A 24093-nucleotide genomic window follows, 5' to 3' on the forward strand; every position below is an offset into this window, starting at 1 on the left:
TTAGGAGAAAAGATATTTAATCAATCCTGTTTCCATTATCAATAGTTTAACTTTATATCTTGCATATATTTTGCTGATGATTTCCCCAAAGATCCAGGCGGTCGTAAAGCAAGGGAATTTCAAAGTTGCCAAAAGGGTATCATTCTAATCCATGTTAAGCACCTATTAAATAATACATCTTGGAAAGTTGCTGTGGCAGAAATGGATAACCTGTGGCCTAGAATCTATGTCACTTAGAAGAAACCAACTGATGTCAACATGTACCACTGAACTCACTGCTCTGTTACTTAGGAAAGAAGATTAGCCTACTTGAACTTTGAACTGTTATCTTTAAGAAAAGAAGCACATTTCACTTGAAGTAAACAATTTCAAGATAATTAACTTCAACAATTAATAAAATATACTCTGTGGTTATTTGTTCTTAAAACTACTGACTATATTTAAAAGTAACCATATGAGAAAATCCAGAGAAGCTCCATATCCTCAGACTTAAATCATTTTTTTAAAAAAAATCTTTATTTACTCACCAAAAAGTATAGAAAAGAAAGATTTGTTGCAGCTGCACTTTTAACTCTGCTATCCTTTTTTTCAAACATCTTTAAAGTGTCAACAGCCTAGAAATAATTACAAAAGTGAAATTACTCTCAATATAAAAAAACTACTCAACTCTACTGGATAGTTGCAGAAGCATGAGCTGCTTCTGAAAATTGTTCTAAAACTTCAGTTAGTGAAACTCCTGTTTTGAACTAGTAGATGTTGACAATAATTGATTCCAAACTCTACAGCACCTGCATGATCTTCCAGTCTATTTCAGGATCAATTTATATACTGATGCTAGAACTGCCAGATCTAGCCAGGAGAAATCCATCTGTTCATTAGATGGCAGTAACGAATTAGAATTTTCTTTTGACTTGTCTACTTTTCTACAGCCCAGAAATTGTAGTCCTGTTAATATCAATCTTAAAATCCTTGAATGGGTTGGAACCAATGCAACTCCTTCTGGGTGTACTAGCCTGGACAATTAGCTCAGTCCTGAACCCCCTTTCAGGTGCTACTTCTGAAATCTAGTGGCAAAAAAAGAGAGAAGAAATCTGTATCAGAGGGTGCTTCTAGAATGTCACCCACAAGAGAGTTCAATCCTACAGAATCTTTCTCTGAGAAAGAAAATGATGGGACATTGCCCACTTATGCTCAGGATGCTTGCTTCTCACAAGCTCAGGACAGTAATTTCCCTCAGGAGTGCCATGAGATGAAGAGAAGCCATCAAGCTCTCAACAGCAACAGAGTCTTTATAAGGACACTGGGTTCATTAACCTCACTTTTTTAAATCGTTTCATAAATTGACTCATGGAGTAAAATAATATTTCAATTTGTTAAAGATATGAAATTATATTCTGTTCATGATTCAATGTAAAAATTTACCAGTAAAGTGTTTATGAAAATACTATACCTGATTAAAATCTTTTTGCCGCAAATAGGTAATTGCTTTATTGATTTCCAGGTCATTGGCTAACTCTACATATTGAGATGTTTTTACCATTTCTACACACCTTCAAGATAAAAAAAGAGATTTTTTTTCTTATAGTGAGTCTTTCTACATTAAGAAGGTAATTGTTTAAGTTGATCCTATAAACTGATTTAGATACTTGACAATTGTACAGACCCAAATATTTAAAAGGAGACTCACTGAGTACCCAATAAATTACCAAAACATAGATGAGTTTGAGAAAGGTTATATTGTATGTTACTATACACCGGGGGTCCTCAAACTACAGCTCATGGGATGGATACGGCCCGCCCACTCAAAGTATCAGGCGCACAGAGTGGTGGGATTCAGCCCTGTCTGTCACCCAACCCCTCGCCATCAGCCTTATCTTCCAGCATCCAGCTGCACTTCTGGTTATTTTGATAGTTCAACTGCACTTCTTCTCATCACATTGCTGCTGCTGAAGGTAAGGCCAAAGGGCGCAGGTGGTTGGGGGAAGGCCGGCTGACCGAGGGGTGATGCTGCCGGTGCAGCCACGTGTTCTGGGTCAGTGGGTGGGCAGGGGAGCAGCTGCGGCCAGCTGGTGGAGTAGTGATGCCGCCGGCGCAGCAGCCATGTGCTCCCAGGTTGGCAGGTGGGTGGAGGAAGGGCTGGCTGCAGTGGTGGGATTCATTCTAGCAAACCTGTTAACTGTTTGCTCAGTTCTGCGAACTGGCTGAAGCCTCACCCCTCCCTCTCAGTCTCTGCTTTCTGGGCGGCTTGTCTCGCTGCCCAGCCGCTCACCCAAGCTTGCTAGAGCCACTTCACGCCTTGATGCCACCCGAGGGGAGGGGGGCAGGAGCAGGAAGGCTCGTTTCTCTGTATTTGCGTTGTTTGGCCTTTCAGGATGTTTTTCAGCTCCCAATCTCTGTCTCCTAGCTTTTTCAAAATCAGCTGAAGTTGGCTAACACTCATTCAAATGCTCTTTAAGACAACCGCTGGAGTACCTGAATATAATGCTTCGAGGAGAATTCACCCACTGATTTGATTCTTGCCATATATATAGTACATTCTTCAAATTGGTTGCTGAACAATTTTGATAGATATATTCATGTGTGTGTATGCTAAACTGATAAATTGGCCATGCCCCCCAAGTCATATGATCACCCAGTCACATGACCACCTAGCCACGCCCACCCAGCCGGTCTGCCCCCCCAACACTCTGAGGGACCATGAATTGGCCTCCTGTTTAAAAAGTTTGAAGACCCCTGCTATACACGATCCAGGCTTTCAAGTGCAATCACACAATCAATAAAATAGAAATTATTTCATTTTACTTCATTCATTGCATATGACCATGACATAATATCCAATCTTTAACAGAATCAACCAAAGGATAACAGGTGAACAACAAAGGTCCATAGTTAAAAACTGACACCTACCAGTCATAACCTACTGCAAATGAAGTTTCAATTGCTGGAGCAATTAGTTTAGCAGCTGTCATAATATACTTTTCTGCTGTAGCTTTCCTAAAAAAAATATTCTAGTGAAAAAGGGCAAAGCCTATATAGATATAATAGCTAACACAAAACTTTATTGAAAGAATTATTAAATAAATATTAGATTTAAATATTTAAATAATAAATACTAAATAAAAACTTCAAGATACTTTGAAATGAACTGATTTGTGGCTTAAGATAAGCTTTTAGGGTATAATCCTCCATTAAAAGTACTGATTATAACACTCATCCCATCCTTATTTTGAACCCTGATTCTTTTGAGTATGAAAAATAAAGTAAAATACCAGTAAGCTTGGGAAGTTTGAAGATTTTGCAAAAGTACTGTTTCTCCAAAAATAAGACCCTGTCTTATATTTTTTTGAACCCTGAAATAAGCGCTTGGCTTTATTGCCATGAGCTCAAAGCCCGATTGGGCTTATTATCAAGGGATGTCTTATTTTGGGGGAAACAGGGTACAAATATTTAGATTATCCTACCACCCATCCAACTCTAAAGAGCAAAGAGTTAAATAGGACTGAACCTGCTTCAGGATTGTCCCAAATGAATTTCGCTTCTCATCCAAGTTCTGAAGAAGCTTCTTGGATGAGAAGTGAAACGTCTTCAAGGAAAAACAAAGTCCAGTTGCCTTTTGAAAAAGCTCCTTTGGGACTGACCTCGATGACTGAAAATCTCCATAGACATTCTGTTCCAGGATTATGGGATATTGCTAATATTACTAAATCATAGGAAGAAAGACGGAATAGAAAATCAGGAGTGGGGGAATGGAATCAAATACCTTGAAGAGGGAAAGACTATTTGGCTGGCAACTTAACTAGGAGCATTCCATGGTGTAACCTATTATTAACATGTCACCTGTCCAGTTTTTAAACCTGCCTTCCCACATATTTTCTCAAACCCTTTATGAGATTGCAGAGGTGAGGAAATTTGGTAAATAAATGAAAATAAATTGACTTCTAACTTAGCGTAACCAAAGTAGACAGATAGAAAAGCACACTGAATTCATTTACTTGTTCACTTGCTTAAACATAGCCACAAAATACGAAAAATAATGAAAGGCCTTTGGAAATACAGTAATATGAGAGAGACTTGCCTTTCACGTTCCATTTGTCGTAAGCTATCATTCTTAATAGCTTCTATCAACAGGTTTGTATGTGGATCATCCTAACAGCAAAGAGGAAAATTTAGTCCTTGACGTTACATAAAAAACAGGAATGGATATATGGACACAGAAATGTGTTCATGAAAACCATAACGTTTTATGTGTCACATTTTGTAAACTATTTTTATTCAGTCAATAAAACAGAATTACTTAACTTAGCACATCTCATTGCAAGATTTCAGTAGTCCAATCTAAGCAAAAGATTTATTTTTAAATAACTGAGTTATGTTTGTATGGCAGGTTTGATGCTTATTTCTGTGCTGAGCTGAGGATATATTTCAATTCCAAATGTATCAATTTCTATTTACTTTTTGATCTAAAAATCCCTTTATGCACATAGGGACTTTATTAAATAATTTTGTACTTATTTATAATCTTATTTATAATCTGTAGGATGATATACACATCCAAATGAGAACTATTTAAATATTGCTAGAATGCAACTATCTCATCTGTGTAATAAACTTTGCTTCAAAACTGCATTTAAAATATTTGTCTGTTGGAAAAAAAAGATCTGCTGGGATGAAATTACCATTGCTTGATATTGATCATAAAGAGTTTTTATGCCACTGTTATAGTATATGGAACATTGTTTTCCTTTCTGCAACTGTTTTTGTCTATAAATGGCAGCTTATTTGTGCATACTTACTCCTTGTGAAATATATTTGTCGTCATCATCAATTTCTAGTGGAACAGCAAGCAGTTTTTGGAAGGCTTTTTTCATTTGATCTCTGTCTCCAGTAGCAAAGTAGCACAAGATCAAATTGAAGCCTGCTTTCAAGTTTGGTGATGTGCTCATAATGTGCTCAAAAGAACTAATGGCATCAGTATATTGGCCGGTTTTAATAAACGCAACTCCAATGTTCTGCATTATTTTAATCCTAATGAAATACACCATTGTTAGAATCTAATATTAAACTGTATCTTAAAATAAATAACCTAAGACTACTGAACTCTGCTTAGAATACAGTCAAAAGTGCAATTTAACCCTGTGTACAAGAAAGTAGTAACAATACCAAAACAAATTCAATATGAAAAATTGTCGGCATAAATTCCCGTTTGCATGCAAATATCAGAGTAGGGATCTGATATTTTTACTCCACTGATTCAATTTATAAATCCAACTATGAATACCCCTGGGCAATATACAATAAAACATTATAAAAGTATATCATTATAAAAGCAATAACCACAAGTATGTCATACAAAAACATTTGAAAACAATATTTATATTACTACAATTAAGAATGGATACAAATCAACCATCGACCATTAAAAACCATCAGAACTGTTTTTCTGCCTATTTAAAGCAAAGTAATATGGGGTGATAATCTCATCTCCCTTAAAAGGAAAATACACAATAAGGGCTCACTACTGAAAAGGCCTTTTTTTAAATTACACCAAGTTGTAACTAATGACTGATACGTTTATATGGAGGAAAGCAATTCTTGACAAAATTGGCCTAATCATTATAGCCTTCATCCAATTCCCACTTAAGATGTCTCTTGATCAACAAGGTCTTTATTCAATACCTTATTGAATATCAGGTAATGTTATAGGACATTTGCTATTTTCTCTGAGTCAACTAAGTTGGATCACAAAGTATTATCAAACTATTAATGAGAGGTAGATGAAAGAAAATCAGGTATCAGCTACCTACAACCCTTAAAAGGAAGACTTATCTGTAAAAGATACACAATTGTAAGGACACTAAATTGCTTTCCACCTTATTTCCATATGCTCTTTTGGTTGAAGATCCCACATCATATTAAACAGGGCAGATAACCAAAATGCTTCCTTCTGTCATGTCTATTTTGCCCTCAAGATAATATGAAGATAGCAGTGAAATAAATGAAACGTCATAAGTAGTCTCAGTAGATAGCATATAGACGAGACCAGCAGGCCACTGTAGACAGAAAATTACACTAAACAACAAATGGTCAGATCTTGTTGGAATTTACCTCATCTCCTTGTGGACACTTGCAATCTGATCTAGAGCCATTCGATAGAACTTGATAGCCTTTGAATAGTTCCTTTGTTTCAAATAAATATTTGCCATGTTCACTTTCAGCATACCTATAAAACAATACAGAATGAGATGTAGCTCATATCCCAGTAATTTTCCAAAATATCGTTTAGGCTATATGTAGATATATAGTTGATTTGGAAGAATTTGGAGAAGAGGGACTACTTTGGACAAAAAAGAAAGGGAATGTTTGGCACCTTTATTTTCCATAATTATATACACAGCGGTCCATAATTATATACACAGTGGTCTTTTTTACTTACTTTGGGCTGCAAGTGTACTTATTTATTTGCAAACCATAATTTCTATGCCACTTTAGTCAAACTTGCTTTATTTGTATCCTACCTTTATTATTTTTAAGAAAATAATAGGCAGTGAACATACGTAACATTCCTACCTTCTCTTATTCTCCTCACAACAACCCTGTGAAGTGAGTTGGGGAGAGAAAGTGACTGCCTAAGATCACCCAGCTAGTTTTTATGGCTAAGGCAGGATTTGAACTTAGTCTCCTGGTTTCTAGCCTGGTGCCTTAACAACTATCCCTAACTGGTTCTCATTTTACTTAAAAACAACATTTAAATAGTAAAATGCTAGCTTTATTGGGCCTGCCTAATTTACAGACCTGAAAAAGTGGGCCTCAAGAAAAACCTCAATTCTTTTATCACTTGAGAATTATGCTGGAACAAATATCAAAATTTAATTGGGGGAAAAGTACACAGATTTTTCCTGTAGCTTGTAACTAGCAGGCAGTTATCAGAACACATACTTTTAAGAATACAATAACTAAATGCAGAGATTATCAGAGTTGTGATATCTGGACTGCAAAATATAAATGATCAAAAGATAGCTGCAAAATTCACTTATTCCTGACTTAGAGGAATTTATTAAAACTCAAAGGTACTACTGAACTGGCAATCTCTTTTGCTAAATAATTCACAAAAAGTTGTTACTTCAGATTTGAAAGCATATCTGACAAAAGAAAAATATCTCACTGGGCTTATAAAATGGCACCAATTTCTACATTTCTACATTCCAATATCAACGAACAGACTATGATAAATGTTATACACTGTTCAGAATCACCTATGTATGTGCTGGGTGGCTATTTAAGTTTATAAATAAACAAATAGTTTCCATTTGGTTTAATTATTCAGCATGATTTGATTTGATAAAAGTAAAGTACCTCCATTGACAAACATTTTGTTTTTTACGATGACCTGATATGTATTTAGTGCTTCTGCATACATTTCATTAGCAGAGTATTGGCTAGCCAAATTGAAGAGTACCTAAAAGGAAAGAAATGAGAATATTTCCATTGTCCTCCACAAGCAACAGTTTTAAATTTCTTCATCATAAAATTGCAGCAGTCAATAGTGTAGCAACCATATAGGAAAAAGGAGAACCGCTGCCATTTGGAAGAAAACAGAAAGCAGCTACTGTACACCAAGGGAGAGATCACAATAGCAGAACATTATTGAAAATTTGGTGTGGTATACCCTATTCCTCAAGGAAAGGGTTGAGATATGTGGTCTTTTACTTCTGAACCAGGAGCCCTTTGAGCTCACTGGTACATTTGGAATTGCAAGAACCCCTTGTGAGAGCTTGTGCATGATGGGTACTGGCCATGAAGCCTTCCCCATTCACACATGGCAACTCTGGGGACACAACTGATTAAAATGTAAAGGAAGTCAAGTGAAGCTTGACGCTGCAGGCTTCATGGCAACAATAGGAAAAGATTTCTCACTGCCTTTTTCCAGGATTTTTTTAAAAATATGGCAGCCTAGCCAAAATAATTGATTTAAAGCAGTTTTTTCCAGAAAACATTCCCTATTGCCCTATTTAACTTTGCTCTTTTTAAAGGCAAACGGTCATATTTTCAAGTAAAGTGGTGCTGTCATTTGTATTTCCTAAAAAAGCCAATTTGGGACCCAAGTGCATTTTTAGAAATAAGGGTGATGCTAGTGAATAGGCTTTGCTTTGCAGCATGTCAACTTCTTTTGAAATTTTACAATGAATTACCTACAACCTCCTCGCTATCTATTACACTCCCTCTCTACTTATCTTTTTATTAATAAGGTAAAGGAGGTATGAGCGTGTTATCATTTCCTTTACCCAAATACCATCTTCCTGAAATGCACATCTAAGATTTGCAGATAAGCCTATGAAAGGATACAGCTGTGTTAAGGAGATACTGACAGGTATCATGTACATATCCATTTAGATATGAAGCCTTACGCATCCCTACTGCAAGGCGTAGAATATGGCAAGCAGATGCTGTTAACATATAGAGCTAGGTTTGAAGATACAGACCAGAAGTCTTTCATTCCTTTCCTCATATTTAGATATCATTACTTCTATTATTTTGGAAATCATACAAATTTAATAAATAAAAATATTACAGTATTATTTTTATTCTAGAAAAAAAATGAAAATTACTACTAAAATGTTCTGTGTTGCGTTATAAACAGAAATACAAATAAAATCTATTAGCACATTCAATATTTATAGAGCACTTTCCAGAATACATTTTGCAGATGCCAAATGTGGGGGAAATAAGCTACATGTAATTTATCTAAAGTAAATTAACTCTTCAGAAATCATTAATTTAGTTCAAATTTATATGATGGTTCAACAGCTATAGGCTTTAATTCTAGATTAAAACGACTGGTCTAAACTAAAGTTTAGCTGTCATAGCTTTAATTTTGTGGGGTTGTTTTATTTAGTAATATTGCTGTTGCTACTTATACAGGGTTATATTGTATAAGATGGGTGGGCATATAAATCTTTAAACAAATAAACAAATAACATATGCCTACTATCAATATTGGCAAGTGCAAGCTTACAGTTCTAGGATAATTTTGAGCCATCTGATTTATGATGTTTATGGTCTTTAAATTCAAACACGAATGCTAACATTCAATTAAATATAATTACAATAAAGTAAAGGTAAAGGTTCCTCTTCCACATATGTGCTACTCAGTGGTGGGTTTCAAATTTTTTTATTACCAGTTCTGTGGGTGTGGCTTGGTGGGCGTGGCTTGGTGGGCGTGGCAGGGGAAAGATACTGTAAAATCTCCATTCCCACCCCACTCCAGTGGAAGTATACTGTAAAATCTCCATTCCGTCCCCAATCCAGGGGAAGGTTACTGCAAAATCCCCATTTCCTCCCGCTTAGCTGGGACTTGGGAGGCAGAGAATAGATGGGGGCAGGGCCAGTCAGAATTTTTACTACCGGTTCTCTGAAGTACTCAAAATTTTCACTACTGGTTCTTCAGAACTGGTCAGAACCTGCTGAAACCCACCTCTGGTGCTAGTCATTCCTGGCTCTAGGGGGCGGTGCTCATCTCCGTTTCAAAGCCGAAGAGCCAGCGCTGTCCAAAGACGTCTCCTTGGTCATGTGGCTGGCATGACTAAATGGCCCAAGGTGCACGGAATGCTGTTACCTTCCCACCAAAGGTGGTCCGTATTTTTCTACTTGCATTTTTTACGTGCTTTTGAACTGCTAGGTTGGCAGAAGCTGGGAAAAGTAACGGGAGCTCACCCCGTTACGCAGCACTAGGGATCCAAACTGCTGAACTGCCGACATTTGGATCGACAAGCTCAGCATCTTAGCCACTGAGCCACCGCATCCCTAATAATTACAATACACACCCTTTAATATGTACATACAAATATTCATCTGAGAGGGTCATCATTCAGGTATGATTAACCCCATTCTTAAGATTCTGAATGTGCACTGAGTGCTTTTATGGTTTACTTACAGTATAAGTAAGATCAAGGTTAATATTAGCAGGAGACATTGTCTGTTCACGTTGTCTTACTAAGGCTCTTTCTTTTCTTCCAGCATCTTTCGCCTTTTCTAGAGCCTTAAAGAAAATAGTTTATGTTTTACTGGTGTCTTATGCCCTCCCTTAGACAATGCTGCATAAAACAATTTTCATACTGTATATATTTACACAAACCTATTTCTATGCTTATAAAATCACTAATAAGATGCAACAGCAATGAATACGTTCATGTCGTAAGGATACTCAAGTAGGGAATGCATCCCTCACTAGCATATTTTAATGCTGTTCTTTGGTAGAAAGTGAGTTTACAAATTCTATTTTTGAATACTAATATGAAATCTAAAAAAAACTATATATACTAAGAAAGAAATGAACAATTATTTGGACACCTGTAGCAAATTCCTTCTCAACAAAAATTGGTTGTCTCCCATAGCATAGTTTTACAGGATTTTTGGATTTTTGGAACATGGAATAACATATTACCTTTCCAATTTGAAATTCTCACTGCTCTCATCATGTATTATAGATAGATGGACTTTTCTTTAAATGAACACAGAGGAAGCTGAATTCCAGTCCAAACTTAATTCTAAAACCCTCAGACTTACAAAAATTGCAAAATATACACATTCTAGATTATGGACTCTTTCAGCATTCCTTAGAAACAAATATTTTATCATTTTCCATAAAAGGCCTTAAACAAATACAATGGTGTCCAGAAGCAAAAATATGAGCAGGCCACTAATGATAATTTTATATAAGCATACTTGCCTTATGAATCAATTGGTTAATCAAGGGAGTTGCGTTAGTTTTTTTAACTTTATATATAATGGATGAATTCATATAGCACCTATATCTAGATGTGATGAGATTTGTGCTGAATTTTTATCCAGCTAAGATTTTTATGATGGTTCTTCATCTTTTATTACTAAAGAGAAACTGGCAATTTGAAAATTATAAAAGCGAGAGTACAGTTTGCATCTTAGGCTGAAGTAATAATTTACATCTTACCAATTTTAAATCTCCACAGCTGTGAGCAATGCAGCTTTCTTCAACCAACTCATTCACTTTTTTTTCTAACTGTTTAATCTTTCCTTCTGGACTGAAATAAGGAAAGAACAGACTCATAAGGCATCAGAAACACCAAGGCAAAAAATCTACCCTTTGTATATATATTAGGTGTACAACATTATGTTCTGCTTGGGGCTGCCCTTATTTTTATATATATTTGTTTTATACAGATAATTCTATGCTTATTTTTCTAATGAAATATTCAGGCTGGACTATTTCTGAATAAGAAATTCAAAAATACACGGTCCCTCAAAAGATCTCCCAAGAATTTTTTGCAGCAAAAACTGTTGAGGTATTATGATTTTTAGCTAATGAAAGATTCCAATGCTACTGTGTATGGTGGCCAATCTGATTTATAAAGAAATGATTTCCTGCCCACCTCTCAAATATGCTCCCAACTATCCAGGACAAATTTGAGAAGCATACACAATAGCATGAAGTGAAAACAATCCGATTTATAACAATGACTGTTTAATCTGCAGCCTAACACTAGATACAAAAAAGGCTGGGTAATTTATATTCTGCCATTCTTTCAACAGCTCAACACAACTTCCATGGCATCTCTGTTCATCATATGAAGCTAGCCTTGGCTGAAAAGAAATGAGTAGCCCGAAGTTATTCAGTTAATTTCCATAGTTAAAAGTGAACAACCTGCCCCCAATCCCCACCCCGTAGTCCAACACCATACTATTGCAACACAAATCATCATAAGGATTTAACACTCTTCCGAAAGGCGCTGAAGACATTGTTCAGAGAGGGATGGAACCCATTAAATGGCTCATATAAATATGTGCTGTTGCCAGGATGGGGGTGGGTGAGAGGCTATTATTTTATTAAATTATTGTTTTTTTATTTTTTATTATTTTTTATAATTCTTATATGTTGTTTTAATATTGTGTAAGCGGCCTTGAGTTGCCATGGGCGAGTAGGCAGTAATATAAATTTTCATAAACAAACAAACAAACATATAAACAAACAAGCAAACCTGCAAGGTGATATCAACTCTACTGGAATGGATATTTGTTAGTATATGTGACTCAACACAATTGATTAATTAGTATATTTTTTAAAATTAAAACACTGAAATTAATAATGAATCACATCTATCCAATCATAGGAAAGTATTTGAAGATGGATTTGTGTGACATCAAAACATTCTCCCACAGTAATTAATCCACAATACAAATATCACTCTTTATAATTTGGCACTAAATTTAAAACAAACACTGTTTTTTAATAATGTCATATTAGAACAGTATAGAAAAATGAAGATCCGCCTTTTTCCAATCAAATTCTGTTTTATTTCCTTACAATGAATGATGTATTCGCTATTGATTTTTTCCCCAGAAAGACATGACAAAGTAACTGTAACAGTGGTGGGTTGCTCCCGGTTCGGTCCAGTTCTGTAGAACCAGTAGTAAAACCGGCGGGAGGCTCCACCCACCTCCCCACAACATCATCAGGGGTGTTCTGTGCATGCGCAGAAGCGAGCAAAGCGATCCCGTTCCAAACTGGTAGTAAAGATAAGTAGAACCCACCCCTGAACTGTAACAATACTATCTACATACCTATCTTCATTCTTTGTTTCTAGAGGAGGAGCTGGGCCTCTTGCCTGGCCAAGAGGATCAAATGCAGAACCTACAAATTAATAGATGTAACTGAGAACTCTAGTAATGTTTCTCTATTGAAGCCTCATTTTTAATAATTTTTACAATTTATCTTTATTTGATATATAACTGCTCTTTCTACACAAATAAATATATAAGGCACTTCCAAAATTAAAAATAAATACAATCCTAGAAGATAAAACTTAAATTTAACAGTTTAAAGCCTGATAAATGAATTGTCTACAGAGTTTTCTAAATACCATATATGTTGCACCAAGCACCACTCCTGAGGAACGATGTTTCATAATCTGGAAGCAAGGCAGGAAAAAGCACTCTCTGACATGGCATGTCAGTGAACCTATCTTCAGCCCAGATAGGTGCATAACAGGATAAATGTCCCTTAGATAGTGAAATTCTAAGCAAGTTGTTTAAAGCTCTAAAGCATTATATATGACACTTTAAACCGTGCCCAGTACATGCAAGCAGTGCATGTCTTTAAGTACAAACAGCACGTAATCTCTGTATCTTGCAGAGTTAAGAGTCTATTGCTGGATTTTGTACTAAATTGCAATTTCTAAACATTTTTCAAGGGCAATTTCAAATTTCCAGGAATCAAAACAGGACACAACTAAGGTATGGCTAACTGTTGCTAAATCTGACTGGTTTAAGAAGAGTTGCATCTGGTGTGCAAAAATCTAATGTCAGCTGAGGATCGAAGAAAAACTCCCCAAATTTCAAGTCTACTTTTTCAGGTGAAATGCAATCCCATCATAAACTTCAGTACCCAAGTCCATTTTCTTATTGACCGAAAGCATCTCTCCCTTGTTTGGTCTAAATTTCAGCTTAATCTAGCCCATAACTGAATTGATGCAACACTCAAAGATATGAGTTGCTTCCATAGAATTGAATAACAGGGAGAAGTATATCTGGATGCTACCAGCATAATAATCTCACCCCATTCCAAATCTTTGAATTATTTCTCCCACCAGTTTTATGCAGATATTAACACAACAAGGGCACTCTGTGGGACACTATACAGCCGCCGTCAAAATGTCACTTAGTTGTTCTTTAGCATCACAGGAAGGACTAGAACTGCTTTTAAATCATATCCTCAACAGACAACTTTGTCAGGTGCTCTGGAAGGACATCATAGTTGATGACACACACAAAAAAATACCTCTTGAAGCTGCTTTGGTGTAACCTGCTGCCTGCACTGCTGTCATAGGCCGAGTAACACCGTCCTTAAAGAACAAATGATGAAAATCATGAGGGAAGCAGGTTCTTGCATTATTATTATATAATGCTCATATTAACTGTCAGAGTAAGACAAATACATGAAACTGAACTGCATTAATATTTCAATACAGTAATTTCAGTTTGAGAATTTCAATAATAACTTGTAGTGCGTAGGATTTTTTAAGTTAGTTGTTATACAGATACTGTGTTTCCCCGAAAATAAGGCCCTGTCTTATATTTTTTTGAACCCCAAAATAAGCACTTGGCCTTATTTTCAGGGAGGTCTTATTATTTTGGGATGCGTGGAGCAAGATGGGGCTCCTCTTGCCGTCTTATCTATATGATTTCCAGCTCTGCGTTTAAATATTTTCAGGGAGGGCTTATTTTCGGCGGGAGGCTTATTTTAGCGCATGCGCTCAAAGGCCCTATTGTGCTTATTATCAGGGGATGTCTTATTTTCGGGGAAACAGGGTAGTTATCAATTTACAACCATTTGCTTAGTGACCGATTGAAGTTACAACAGCACTGAAAAAAGTGACTTATGACCGTTTTCACATTTACAACCATTGCGGCATCCATGTGGTCACATGATCAAAATTCAGATGATTGGCATGTATTTATAACATTTGCAGTGCCCCGAGGTCATGCGATCACCCATTGTGACCTTCTGCCCAGCAAAGTTAATGAAGAAGCCAGATTCACTTAACAACCATGTTACTAAACTGCAGTGATTCACTTAATAGCTGTGGCAAGAAAAGTTGTAAAATGGGGCAAAACTCACTTAACTGTCTTACAAAAGAAATTTTGGGCTTAGTTGTGGTCATAAATCGAGGACTATCTCTCTCTATATATATATATTTAAAAATTATTTATTGTTTAATACTGTGCAATGAAATCATTAGTTTAATTCAAAGGGGCTATCTGCATATATTTCATTTATCCCATCATTGTGAATTTACAGAAGTATTACGAAGTTTACTACTGTAGGTTCATAACCCATTTTTTTTTAAAAAAAAAACAAGTTTTATTGGTTTTTTTCTTTTCTCCTCTCCCACCTTCACCCACATCTTTCTTTCTTTTTTTTTTGAACAGAGTGTTGGTCGTTTCTTATTTTATACAATTAGTCAAATTCAAATACATTTTACTCAATTACAATTTTTGTCAATATTGTCTTCCACCCTTTCCTTTTTTTTTTTTAATATACCTCAGTATTTCTATACTTGCATACGTAAACATCTTCTTTATTTATCCCTAAATTCTAACTTTACTATATACATATTTATCCTCTGTTATTCTTAAACAATTCATTCTTTTTCTTAATATATTTACATTTGTTTGTTCAGAGCTGCCTTTCTTCCATTTTATCTTTTTTTTATTGTACAGCAATCTTTCTCCTCAAACATAACCCATATTTTAAGGAAAATTTTATTTTTCAAATTTTCTGCTATAAATGGAAATATACCTTTTAGGTAAGAACTTTTTATTAAATGCCAAAATTGAGTACCTAATGACATATTCTCATTTTCACACGTTTTATTCCTTACATTTAAAACCAGCTGTTCCCCATCATGACGCATATAGTCTTAGATTCACTAACTGCTGTCTATGAATTAATTTTAGCAAAAATTATAACAGTATTACCTGTACAGCTGCTGTCATTGGTCTGCCCATTGATGAAGACAATGTTGTCTTTGACTATCATGATGCAAGAAAATATTTTGATCAATCATCACTGAAAGTTCTATTTCTAGGGGAATAAGCAGGTCTGGAGCACAAAAATCACTATTCTAGCAGCGCAGAAAGTAACACTGCTCAAATACCAATGCAAGAGCCAGAAATTTTTATTATGTCTATGATATGGAATTCTCACTTCAAGCCTCAGATTTATAAATTATGGCATTAGGGGACACCAGGCTAATCTCCTATTTGTTATTTGTTTTTTAAATATATTGAAATATGTATATAAATTAAAACTGGTGCCAGAGAGCAGAATAGCATCTGGCCTTTTATAAGAGGAATGGCTTCTGCTCAATTCATTTCAATATCCATAAGCCACTGCCATAGAAAACTGCTTAAACTACTTTCTTTCATTTCTTGCAACAAATTCAGCAGTTCTGTTCCTAGTCTTTTGTGTTTTTCAATTGTGGTTCCATTTTCCAGCTCTCTTCATTCATAGGATACCACTTTCCCTAACTTGGTGAACATACATTTACAGGGTTGCAGCTCCCAGAATTCCCAGGCAGGATGGTCATAACTACTACTGGTTGAGTATTCCAACTTCCAACAAATCCAGAGAATAAAGATTGGAAGGGTATTTTATATTCTGATTATTCCTGATTTCAACAACCTAACAATAAGTTGCATTTTTTCCTTTTCCCTTTCTCTACCAATACTTGATGTGACTTAATGCATTCTAAAATGGGACATGTTGTTTCAAATGACTGAAATAAGTATCCCTAAGTAATAGTTTTTGCCTTTCTCTCTAGCTTTCAAGAGATATCACCCCTCAACTGTGGAACTTTGCTTTTCCCTTCCAGGTTTTTAGTCCTCCTTGTGAGCATTCAAAATATGAGAGCTACATAATTTCACAGGCTGACTGGGATCAGGAACTTTGCACTTAGTATGTCTTGTTGGTGAAAAAGCATAAGCAAAGAAAGAAGAGCAGGAGAAAAATATGCAGAGAATAACAACTTACCATATACCCTGTAGCTAAAGTCCGTGCACTTGATGTACCTGGAACTTTGGCCGTAAGCTTGTAAAAAGGAATTAAGTGTTAATTAAGCCTTAATTTTACAAGAACTAGAATGCAGTAGTTTAAATATAATTACTATGTATAATTACAATGAAATTATATAATTATCTCTATAAAATTACATCAAACCTGTCAATACTGTTTTAGCATCATTTTTGAAAAGCATAGAGTAAACATAGAAGTTGAAAAACATCACATAAGCAAACCATTGTGATCACTTGCCAAGGAAAATGCATGAAAACATCAAAGAAGTTACCAGGACTTGAGCTTCATTCAAAGAAATCTTGACTTTGCTGCTTTGAACTTTTGGTACAAACTTTTGAAGAAAATTTGTTATCTCCAAAGCGCAATCAAAGATAAAATCTCCGTTTGTGTTCATTATTGAACAGGTAGGCAATGGAGAATAGCAATAGCAATAGTACTTAGACTTATATACCACTTCATAGTGCTTTACAGCAGGGGTCTCCAACCTTGGCAACTTTAAGACTTGTGGACTCCCAGAATTCTTCAGCCAGCAAAGCTTGAGAAAGAGTTGGAGTCCACAAGTCTTAAAGTTATCAAGGTTGGAGACCTCTGCTTTACAGCCCTCTCTATACGGTTTACAGAGTCAACCTATTGCCCCCAACAATCTGGGTCCTCATTTTACCGACCTTGGAAGGAATGAAAGCTGAGTCAACCTTGAGTCTGGTGAGATTCGATCTGCCAAACTGCTGGCAGCTGATGATCAGCAGAAGTAGCCTGCAGTACTGCACTCTAACCACTGTGCCACCGTGAAATTGATTGTAAGTACAAAGGTCCTCAAGACTTAGCTGCTTTTCTGGCATGGGGAATCATGAGGTAAAGTGAGTCCCATAATGTGTTGGTTGAGTGGCTTCCTGAGTTGCCATGTTTTTACTCTGGGTCATTATTGTTATTTATTCTTTCAATTTTTTGTATTTTGTGTTCTGTTAACCACCAGAATCACACTAGGAAGAGAGGTTGTCATATAAATCTATTAAAATAAATATATAAATATTTGATCAATTATCAGCATTAATGAACAAACTGATATATGTCCTCTGTAGGTATGCAATTATTCTGGAGATCTGATCTCCAAAATATCCAACTAAGTGATCAACTAGTAATATTTTTTTTATATTTTTTAAAATTCTGTTCCAGATCCAGATATGCGATCTGTTGTTAATTGATATTGTTATTGCCTGGCTATGTGAAATGGACTAGTGGCCCTTTATTTCTGTCAAGGTAAATTTGTATGCTCTTGTATGATTTTCTTCGCTGACTTCATTTAATTGGCTAATAATTGCATGTATTTTGTAATTCATGAAAATGTGTTGTCTTTACATCTAGTCTGGAATACCAGAATGATTATCAGAACATGATATTGTTGTTAAGTTACAGTATTGACATACATGTTATTCATGTTTGTGCAGGTATGTGTTCATATACATGTTTTAGAAAAGTAAAAAACCCTGGCAAAGGAACTTTTTAAAAAGTAGAAGCAAACAACTAAAGAACAACATCATATATATTATTCCATTAAGTGTAAAGTAAGGAAGGACTTAATTTAAGTCCTTAAAGTACCTTAAACAAGTACTGTAAACAAAGATGTGGGACTAGGTTAAAAATATCATAAAAGAACTGTGGCTCTGAAGAAGTTTTGTAAATGCTTAAACAGATGCTTTGTAATTTTTAACTTACTGGAGGCCTTCTACCATGGCTAGTTTTCACAGCTTGTTGAAAAGCTGGATCATTCTCTAAATCCTAGAAAAACACACAAAACTATGAATGTCGACTTTACAATAATTAAATAGCATTTTTCTTTTTAAAATTGCATGTATTAGCATATATATTTATCTTGCATTAGTATATTAAAATGCATCATGTGGATTGAATTTATACTAAACATTTATTTATGTTTCTATACAAATGACAGATACATGTCAGCTACTATTCCTTCTTCTTCTTTTGTTGTTAGTTGCAAAGTTGTGTCCAACCCATCGCGACCCCATGGACAACTTTCCTCCAGGCCTTCCTATCCTCTACCATTCCTCCAGAGACCATTTAAGATCACGCCGACTGCTTCAGTTACTCCATCCAGCCACCTCATTCTCTGCCATCCCGTTCTTCTTTTGCCCTCAATCGTTCCCAGCATTAGGCTCTTCTCCAGTGAGTCCTTCCTTCTCATTAGGTGGCCAAAGTATTTGAGTTTCATCTTCAGGATCTGGCCTTCTAAAGAGCAGTCAGGGTTGATCTCCTCTAGGACTGACTGATTTGATCGCCTTGCAGTCCAAGGGACTCGCAGGAGTCTTCTCCAGCACCATAGTTCAAAGGCCTCAATTCTTTGACACTCAGCCTTCCTTATGGTCCAACTTTCACAGCCATACATTGCAATTGGGAACACCACAGCCTTGACTATACACCCTTTTGTTGGCAGTTACTTCCTCTTTACTATTTTGAGTGCTGATATAATATAATAGACTACTATTATATTATACTACTACTACTATTCCTTAGCATAATAAATCTCATCTATGGTATCCTATGATATTCAAATGAATTTTAAAATATATGTTTTACCAAATTTACTATGTATTTGTATTTGTGCAAACCTGATTTACTCAAACTTTGTTTCTTTTTATCTTATCTCTTACCTTTAATTTATTATTTTTTATTCTTTTTCTGTGCTTTAATAATATTACAACGCAAAACAATGGGTAAATATGTAGTATATTTTACCTCTGTATCAAAAGTAGGGTTATAATCATTATAACCAGAATAAAGATCATCTTCATCTGCTTCGGGTGCCAGGTGGACATTTTTCATCATTTTAATCTATGAAACATTAAAGGTGTCAAAATACTGACTTTCAGTTTTAGCAGTCAGTAAATATCTATCAGACCCTGCAATGTTTCCATAAGTAAATCTACTTGTAATTATAATAAATGACTTCATCATAAACTTATTTTTAAAAACAAAGTTATGCCTGAAAATGACATCAAGAATGTTCCAGTCTAAAATTGTAAAATCACAATTGAAGTCTGCAGACCAAAGGCTGCTCTCTTTTTCTTTTTCTTTCTCAGTACTCCTTCATACTTTCTCGAGACAAATTGTCAACAAGGACAGTTTTAAGCATCTATTCCATAGTGCATGTGAAAGAAAGAATACGAGAAGAAGCCAAGGCACTGAGAGCCCAGTTTTCATTATGATGCAGCAGCAAAACAGCAAATGATAAGAGAATGCAGCTTTATGTCTATTCACTAAGAAGTCCCACTGACATAATCTGACTTTATCTTAAGAAAACACATTTTATCTTTCTGTTCAATCTTGTCTGATTGTGGAAGACTGCGTAGATAAGTCCATGCAGTTTTCTTAGGAAGTTTTTTTTTCCTCCCAGAAATGGTTTGTCATTGTCTCCTTCCTAGGGCTAAGAGGAGGAGACTACAAGGTCACCTTGCTGGCTTTATGCCTAAAGCAGACTAGAACTCACAATCTCCCAGTTTTTATCCTGATCCTTCCGCTATACCAAACTGACTGTCAAGAAAACAAGTACAGTATAAGACAGTAATCTTAACACTACAATTCAGAAGCTAGTCTATTGAATTTAAAAGAACTTATTCCAAAATTAGTGTCAGAGGACTGAGGTTTAATCTGTGTATGTGATCACAAGCACACTTCTAAGGCAGTAATTCTGGAAAGTATCATTCATTCTATTAATATTTGCACATGCTTCTCAGGAGCTGTTATATCACTGCCCTGTTAGTAATATCGGAAACTCATTTCAAAAATAGTAAAAAAATTGATCATAGCTCATTAAAATCTCATATTAACACCAGCACTAAAATGGGCACCAGGGTGCTGGGATACTAACCCCAAATTTAAATCAAGCTGATTTTTCTATTGTATGGTGAGTATGTTTCTCCATTTATGCAATCCCAAAGTTTATAGGTTTAGGCTAGCCCTCTGAATTAGTATCAGATATTGGCAGCCACTGGCACAGAATCATACTGCATAGCTTCCAAATAACTATGGCAACCAGATCATCTTCAAATCAAAGGGATTTCCATGCAAAACATGTGGCAACAACCCTGTCGTGGAGGAAATAAATTTACCGTAAACCTTTATCTCTATTAAGATCTACTTTAACAAATGAGCCTCTGAAGTAGTTAACAATAAATATTTTATTTACATAACAATAAATATCCTGTCAGATATATATATATATATATATATATATATATATATATATATATATATATATGTAGGTCTTTGGTTATTCGGGTCTTCTCCCACGTAAAATTGGAAGTGTCTTGGCGACGTTTCGACGAAGTCTCATTCGTCATCTTCAGGCTGGTGTTCTCGGCTTCGTGCTTCCAGGAGCAATGTGAGATCGCAGCTGTCTCTTCCTTTTAACTGCTAGTGGAGGTGTGAGCTGATTGGGTGGGAACTTGGCTGTGTTCTGATTGGGTGGAGGTGTGTTCTGATTGGTTAGGGGCTTGGCTGTGCTCTGATTGGCTGGGGTTGTGTTCTGTTTGGGTGGGGGCTTGGTTGTGCTCAGCTTAGTCTGAGTTGCAGGGGGATTTGAGCTGGTGAGCTGCGTTGTTGTTGTTTGGCTTCGTGTTTGTGGCCGTGCGAGCTCTTCATGGTGGGTGTCAGTCTGCTTCATGTATGGATTGGAGGGGTTTAAAGTGGCTAATGATGCAGCTGCGGTCTGGCTTCTGGTCCTTGGTCGTGGCTCATTATCAGTGTGGGTTTGAGTCTGCTTTCTGCGTGGATGTGTGGTGGTGACATCAGGTGTGGCACTCGTGAGTGTGGGTCTGGTGTCATTCGTCGTGTTAGGGACTCGTTTGTCAATAAGGGCGGGTTTCCAAATGGCTGGTAGGCGGGAGGTATCGTCTCGTTTGTTCATGCTGTGTGGGCGTTTTTCTATCTCAATGGCTTCTCTGATTATTCTGTTGTTAAAGTGTTCAGTTTTGGCGATAGTTCTGGTCTTTTTAAAGTCAATATCATGTCCTGTGGCTTTAAGGTGTTGGACCAGGGAAGAAGTTGGTTCCTCTTTTCTGACTGAGTTCTTGTGTTCTTCTATGCGTGCACTTATTCGTCTGTTGGTTTGTCCGATGTATGTGGTGGGGCAGGCGGTGCATGGGATTTCATATACTCCTTGATTTTCTAACTCAATTTTGTCTTTGGGGTTCCTTAGGATGGTGGATATTTTTCGGTTTGTGCAGAATGCTGTCTTGATGTTATGTTTGTGGAGGATTTTGCTTATTCTGTCTGTGGTGCCTTTTATGTATGGGAGGAGGGCCTTGCCGTTTTCTTGTTCTCTGTCTTGGATTTTAGTGGGGGTTTCTTTTTGGATTAGGTTGGTGATCTTATTTCTTTGGAATCCATTGGATGTGAGTACGTTAGTGAGGGTGTGTAGTTCGGTTTTTAGGTGTTGTTCGTCAGCTAAGCGTTTTGTTCTGGAAATGAGTGTCTTGGCTACAGAGTTGATCTGGGCAGGGTGGTGGTGTGAGAGTGCGTGCAGATAGCGGTTTGTGTGTGTTTTCTTCTGGTATATAGTGTGTCCTAGGGAGCCATTGGATTTTCTGTAGACTAAGACATCCAGGAAGGGAAGTTGGTTGTTCACTTCTGTTTCCATGGTGAACTGTATTTTGGGGTGTAGGCTGTTGAGGTGTGTGAGGAAGTTGTCCAGTTTTTCTTTCCCATGTGGCCAGATTATGAAGGTGTCGTCCACATATCTGAGCCAGAGTTTGGGTTTGTGATCGGATTTTTCTAGAGCTTGGGTTTCAAAGTATTCCATATAGAGGTTGGCAATGACAGGTGAGAGGGGTGATCCCATGGGTGCTCCTTCTGTTTGTTTGTATTTCTGTCTATTATAGATGAAGTATGTGTTGGATAGGCAGTGGTTGGTCAGATCTAAGATGTGCTTGGGGGGGTTATATTTGTTTTGGATAACTGTCAAGGCTTCTTTGATTGGTACTTGGGTGAAGAGGGATATGACATCAAAGCTCACGAGTAGGTCACTGGGCTGTAAGTTTTGTTGCTTTATGATGTCTATGAACTGGAATGAGTTTTTTACGTATGAGGTGATGGATTCTGCATAGGGCTGCAGTTGTTTGGCGAGAAATTTGGCAAACAGAACACAACCCCAGCCAATCAGAGCACAGCCAAGCCCCTAACCAATCAGAACACACCTCCACCCAATCAGAACACAGCCAAGTTCCCACCCAATCAGCTCACACCTCCACTAGCAGTTAAAAGGAAGAGACAGCTGCGATCTCACATTGCTCCTGGAAGCACGAAGCCGAGAACACCAGCCTGAAGATGACGAATGAGACTTCGTCGAAACGTCGCCAAGACACTTCCAATTTTACGTGGGATCCACATCCACGCAGAAAGCAGACTCAAACCCACACTGATAATGAGCCACGACCAAGGACCAGAAGCCAGACCGCAGCTGCATCATTAGCCACTTTAAACCCCTCCAATCCATACATGAAGCAGACTGACACCCACCATGAAGAGCTTGCACGGCCACAAACACGAAGCCAAACAACAACGCAGCTCACCAGCTCAAATCCCCCTGCAACTCAGACTAAGCTGAGCACAACCAAGCCCCCACCCAAACAGAACATACCCCCATCCAATCAGAGCACAACCAACCCCCCATCCAATCAGAGCACAGCCAAGCCCCTAACCAATCAGAACACACCTCCACCCAATCAGAACACAGCCAAGTCCCCACCCAATCAGCTCACACCCCCACTAGCAGTTAAAAGGAAGAGACAGCTGAGATCTCACATTGCTCCTGGAAGCACGAAGCCGAGAACACCAGCCTGAAGATGACAAATGAGACTTCGTCGAAACGTCGCCAAGACACTTCCAATTTTACGTGGGAGAAGACCCGAATAACCAAAGACCTACATACAAACACCCGTGAAAACCTGAGAAAACATATATATATATATATATATATATATATATATATATATATACACACACACACACACACATACATATATGTGTGTGTGTGTGTGTGTGTGTGTGTTTCCTCTAGCCAGGTTTTCCCTACGTAACCAAGGTTTTTCTGCAGCCCTAGCTCAGTAGAATCACATCCACTCGATTCTGGGCTTTTTTCTTTCTGGGAATCCCACCTAGCAGGAAGAACTTGCTGGCTGCTAGAAAAGAAAAAAGCCCAGAATCAAGTGGATGTGATTCTACTGAGCTAGGGCTGCAGAAAAACCTTGGTTACGTAGGGAAAACCTGGCTAGAAAGAATATGCATATATATATATATATATATATATATATATATATATATATATATATATATATATGTAATTGCACTAAGTGATGTTAGTTCTGGCTATTCTTCCTTAGAAGAAAGATTCTTGTAAACCATCAGAACTGCATCAGAACTGCCCTTCTAACTGACTTCCAAACTGCCCACAGTTTTCTAACAGAAGAGCTGAA

General features: G+C 36.9%; 1 protein-coding gene across 1 annotated transcript in view; it reads right to left on the reverse strand.

The window, feature by feature from the left end:
- Positions 1–24093, reverse strand: part of IFT88 (intraflagellar transport 88) — a 40254-nt gene that overhangs the window by 14967 nt on the left and 1194 nt on the right. The window contains exons 3-17 of the mRNA XM_070943919.1: positions 19358–19453; positions 18320–18382; positions 16565–16621; positions 15511–15564; positions 13811–13874; positions 12595–12664; positions 10967–11057; positions 9932–10036; positions 7354–7456; positions 6106–6220; positions 4794–5025; positions 4076–4146; positions 2908–2994; positions 1451–1550; positions 528–614 (exon numbers count right to left, since the gene is read on the reverse strand). Coding sequence (XP_070800020.1) covers positions 528–614; positions 1451–1550; positions 2908–2994; positions 4076–4146; positions 4794–5025; positions 6106–6220; positions 7354–7456; positions 9932–10036; positions 10967–11057; positions 12595–12664; positions 13811–13874; positions 15511–15564; positions 16565–16621; positions 18320–18382; positions 19358–19447 — 1389 coding nt within the window. The 5' untranslated portion in view covers positions 19448–19453. The remainder of the gene's footprint in view (positions 1–527; positions 615–1450; positions 1551–2907; positions 2995–4075; positions 4147–4793; positions 5026–6105; positions 6221–7353; positions 7457–9931; positions 10037–10966; positions 11058–12594; positions 12665–13810; positions 13875–15510; positions 15565–16564; positions 16622–18319; positions 18383–19357; positions 19454–24093) is intronic.

Source organism: Pituophis catenifer, unplaced genomic scaffold, assembly GCF_029215685.1.
Source record: "Pituophis catenifer annectens isolate HBS135680 unplaced genomic scaffold, rPitCat1.0.hap2 SCAF_4, whole genome shotgun sequence".
NCBI classification, from domain to species: Eukaryota; Metazoa; Chordata; class Lepidosauria; order Squamata; family Colubridae; genus Pituophis; species Pituophis catenifer.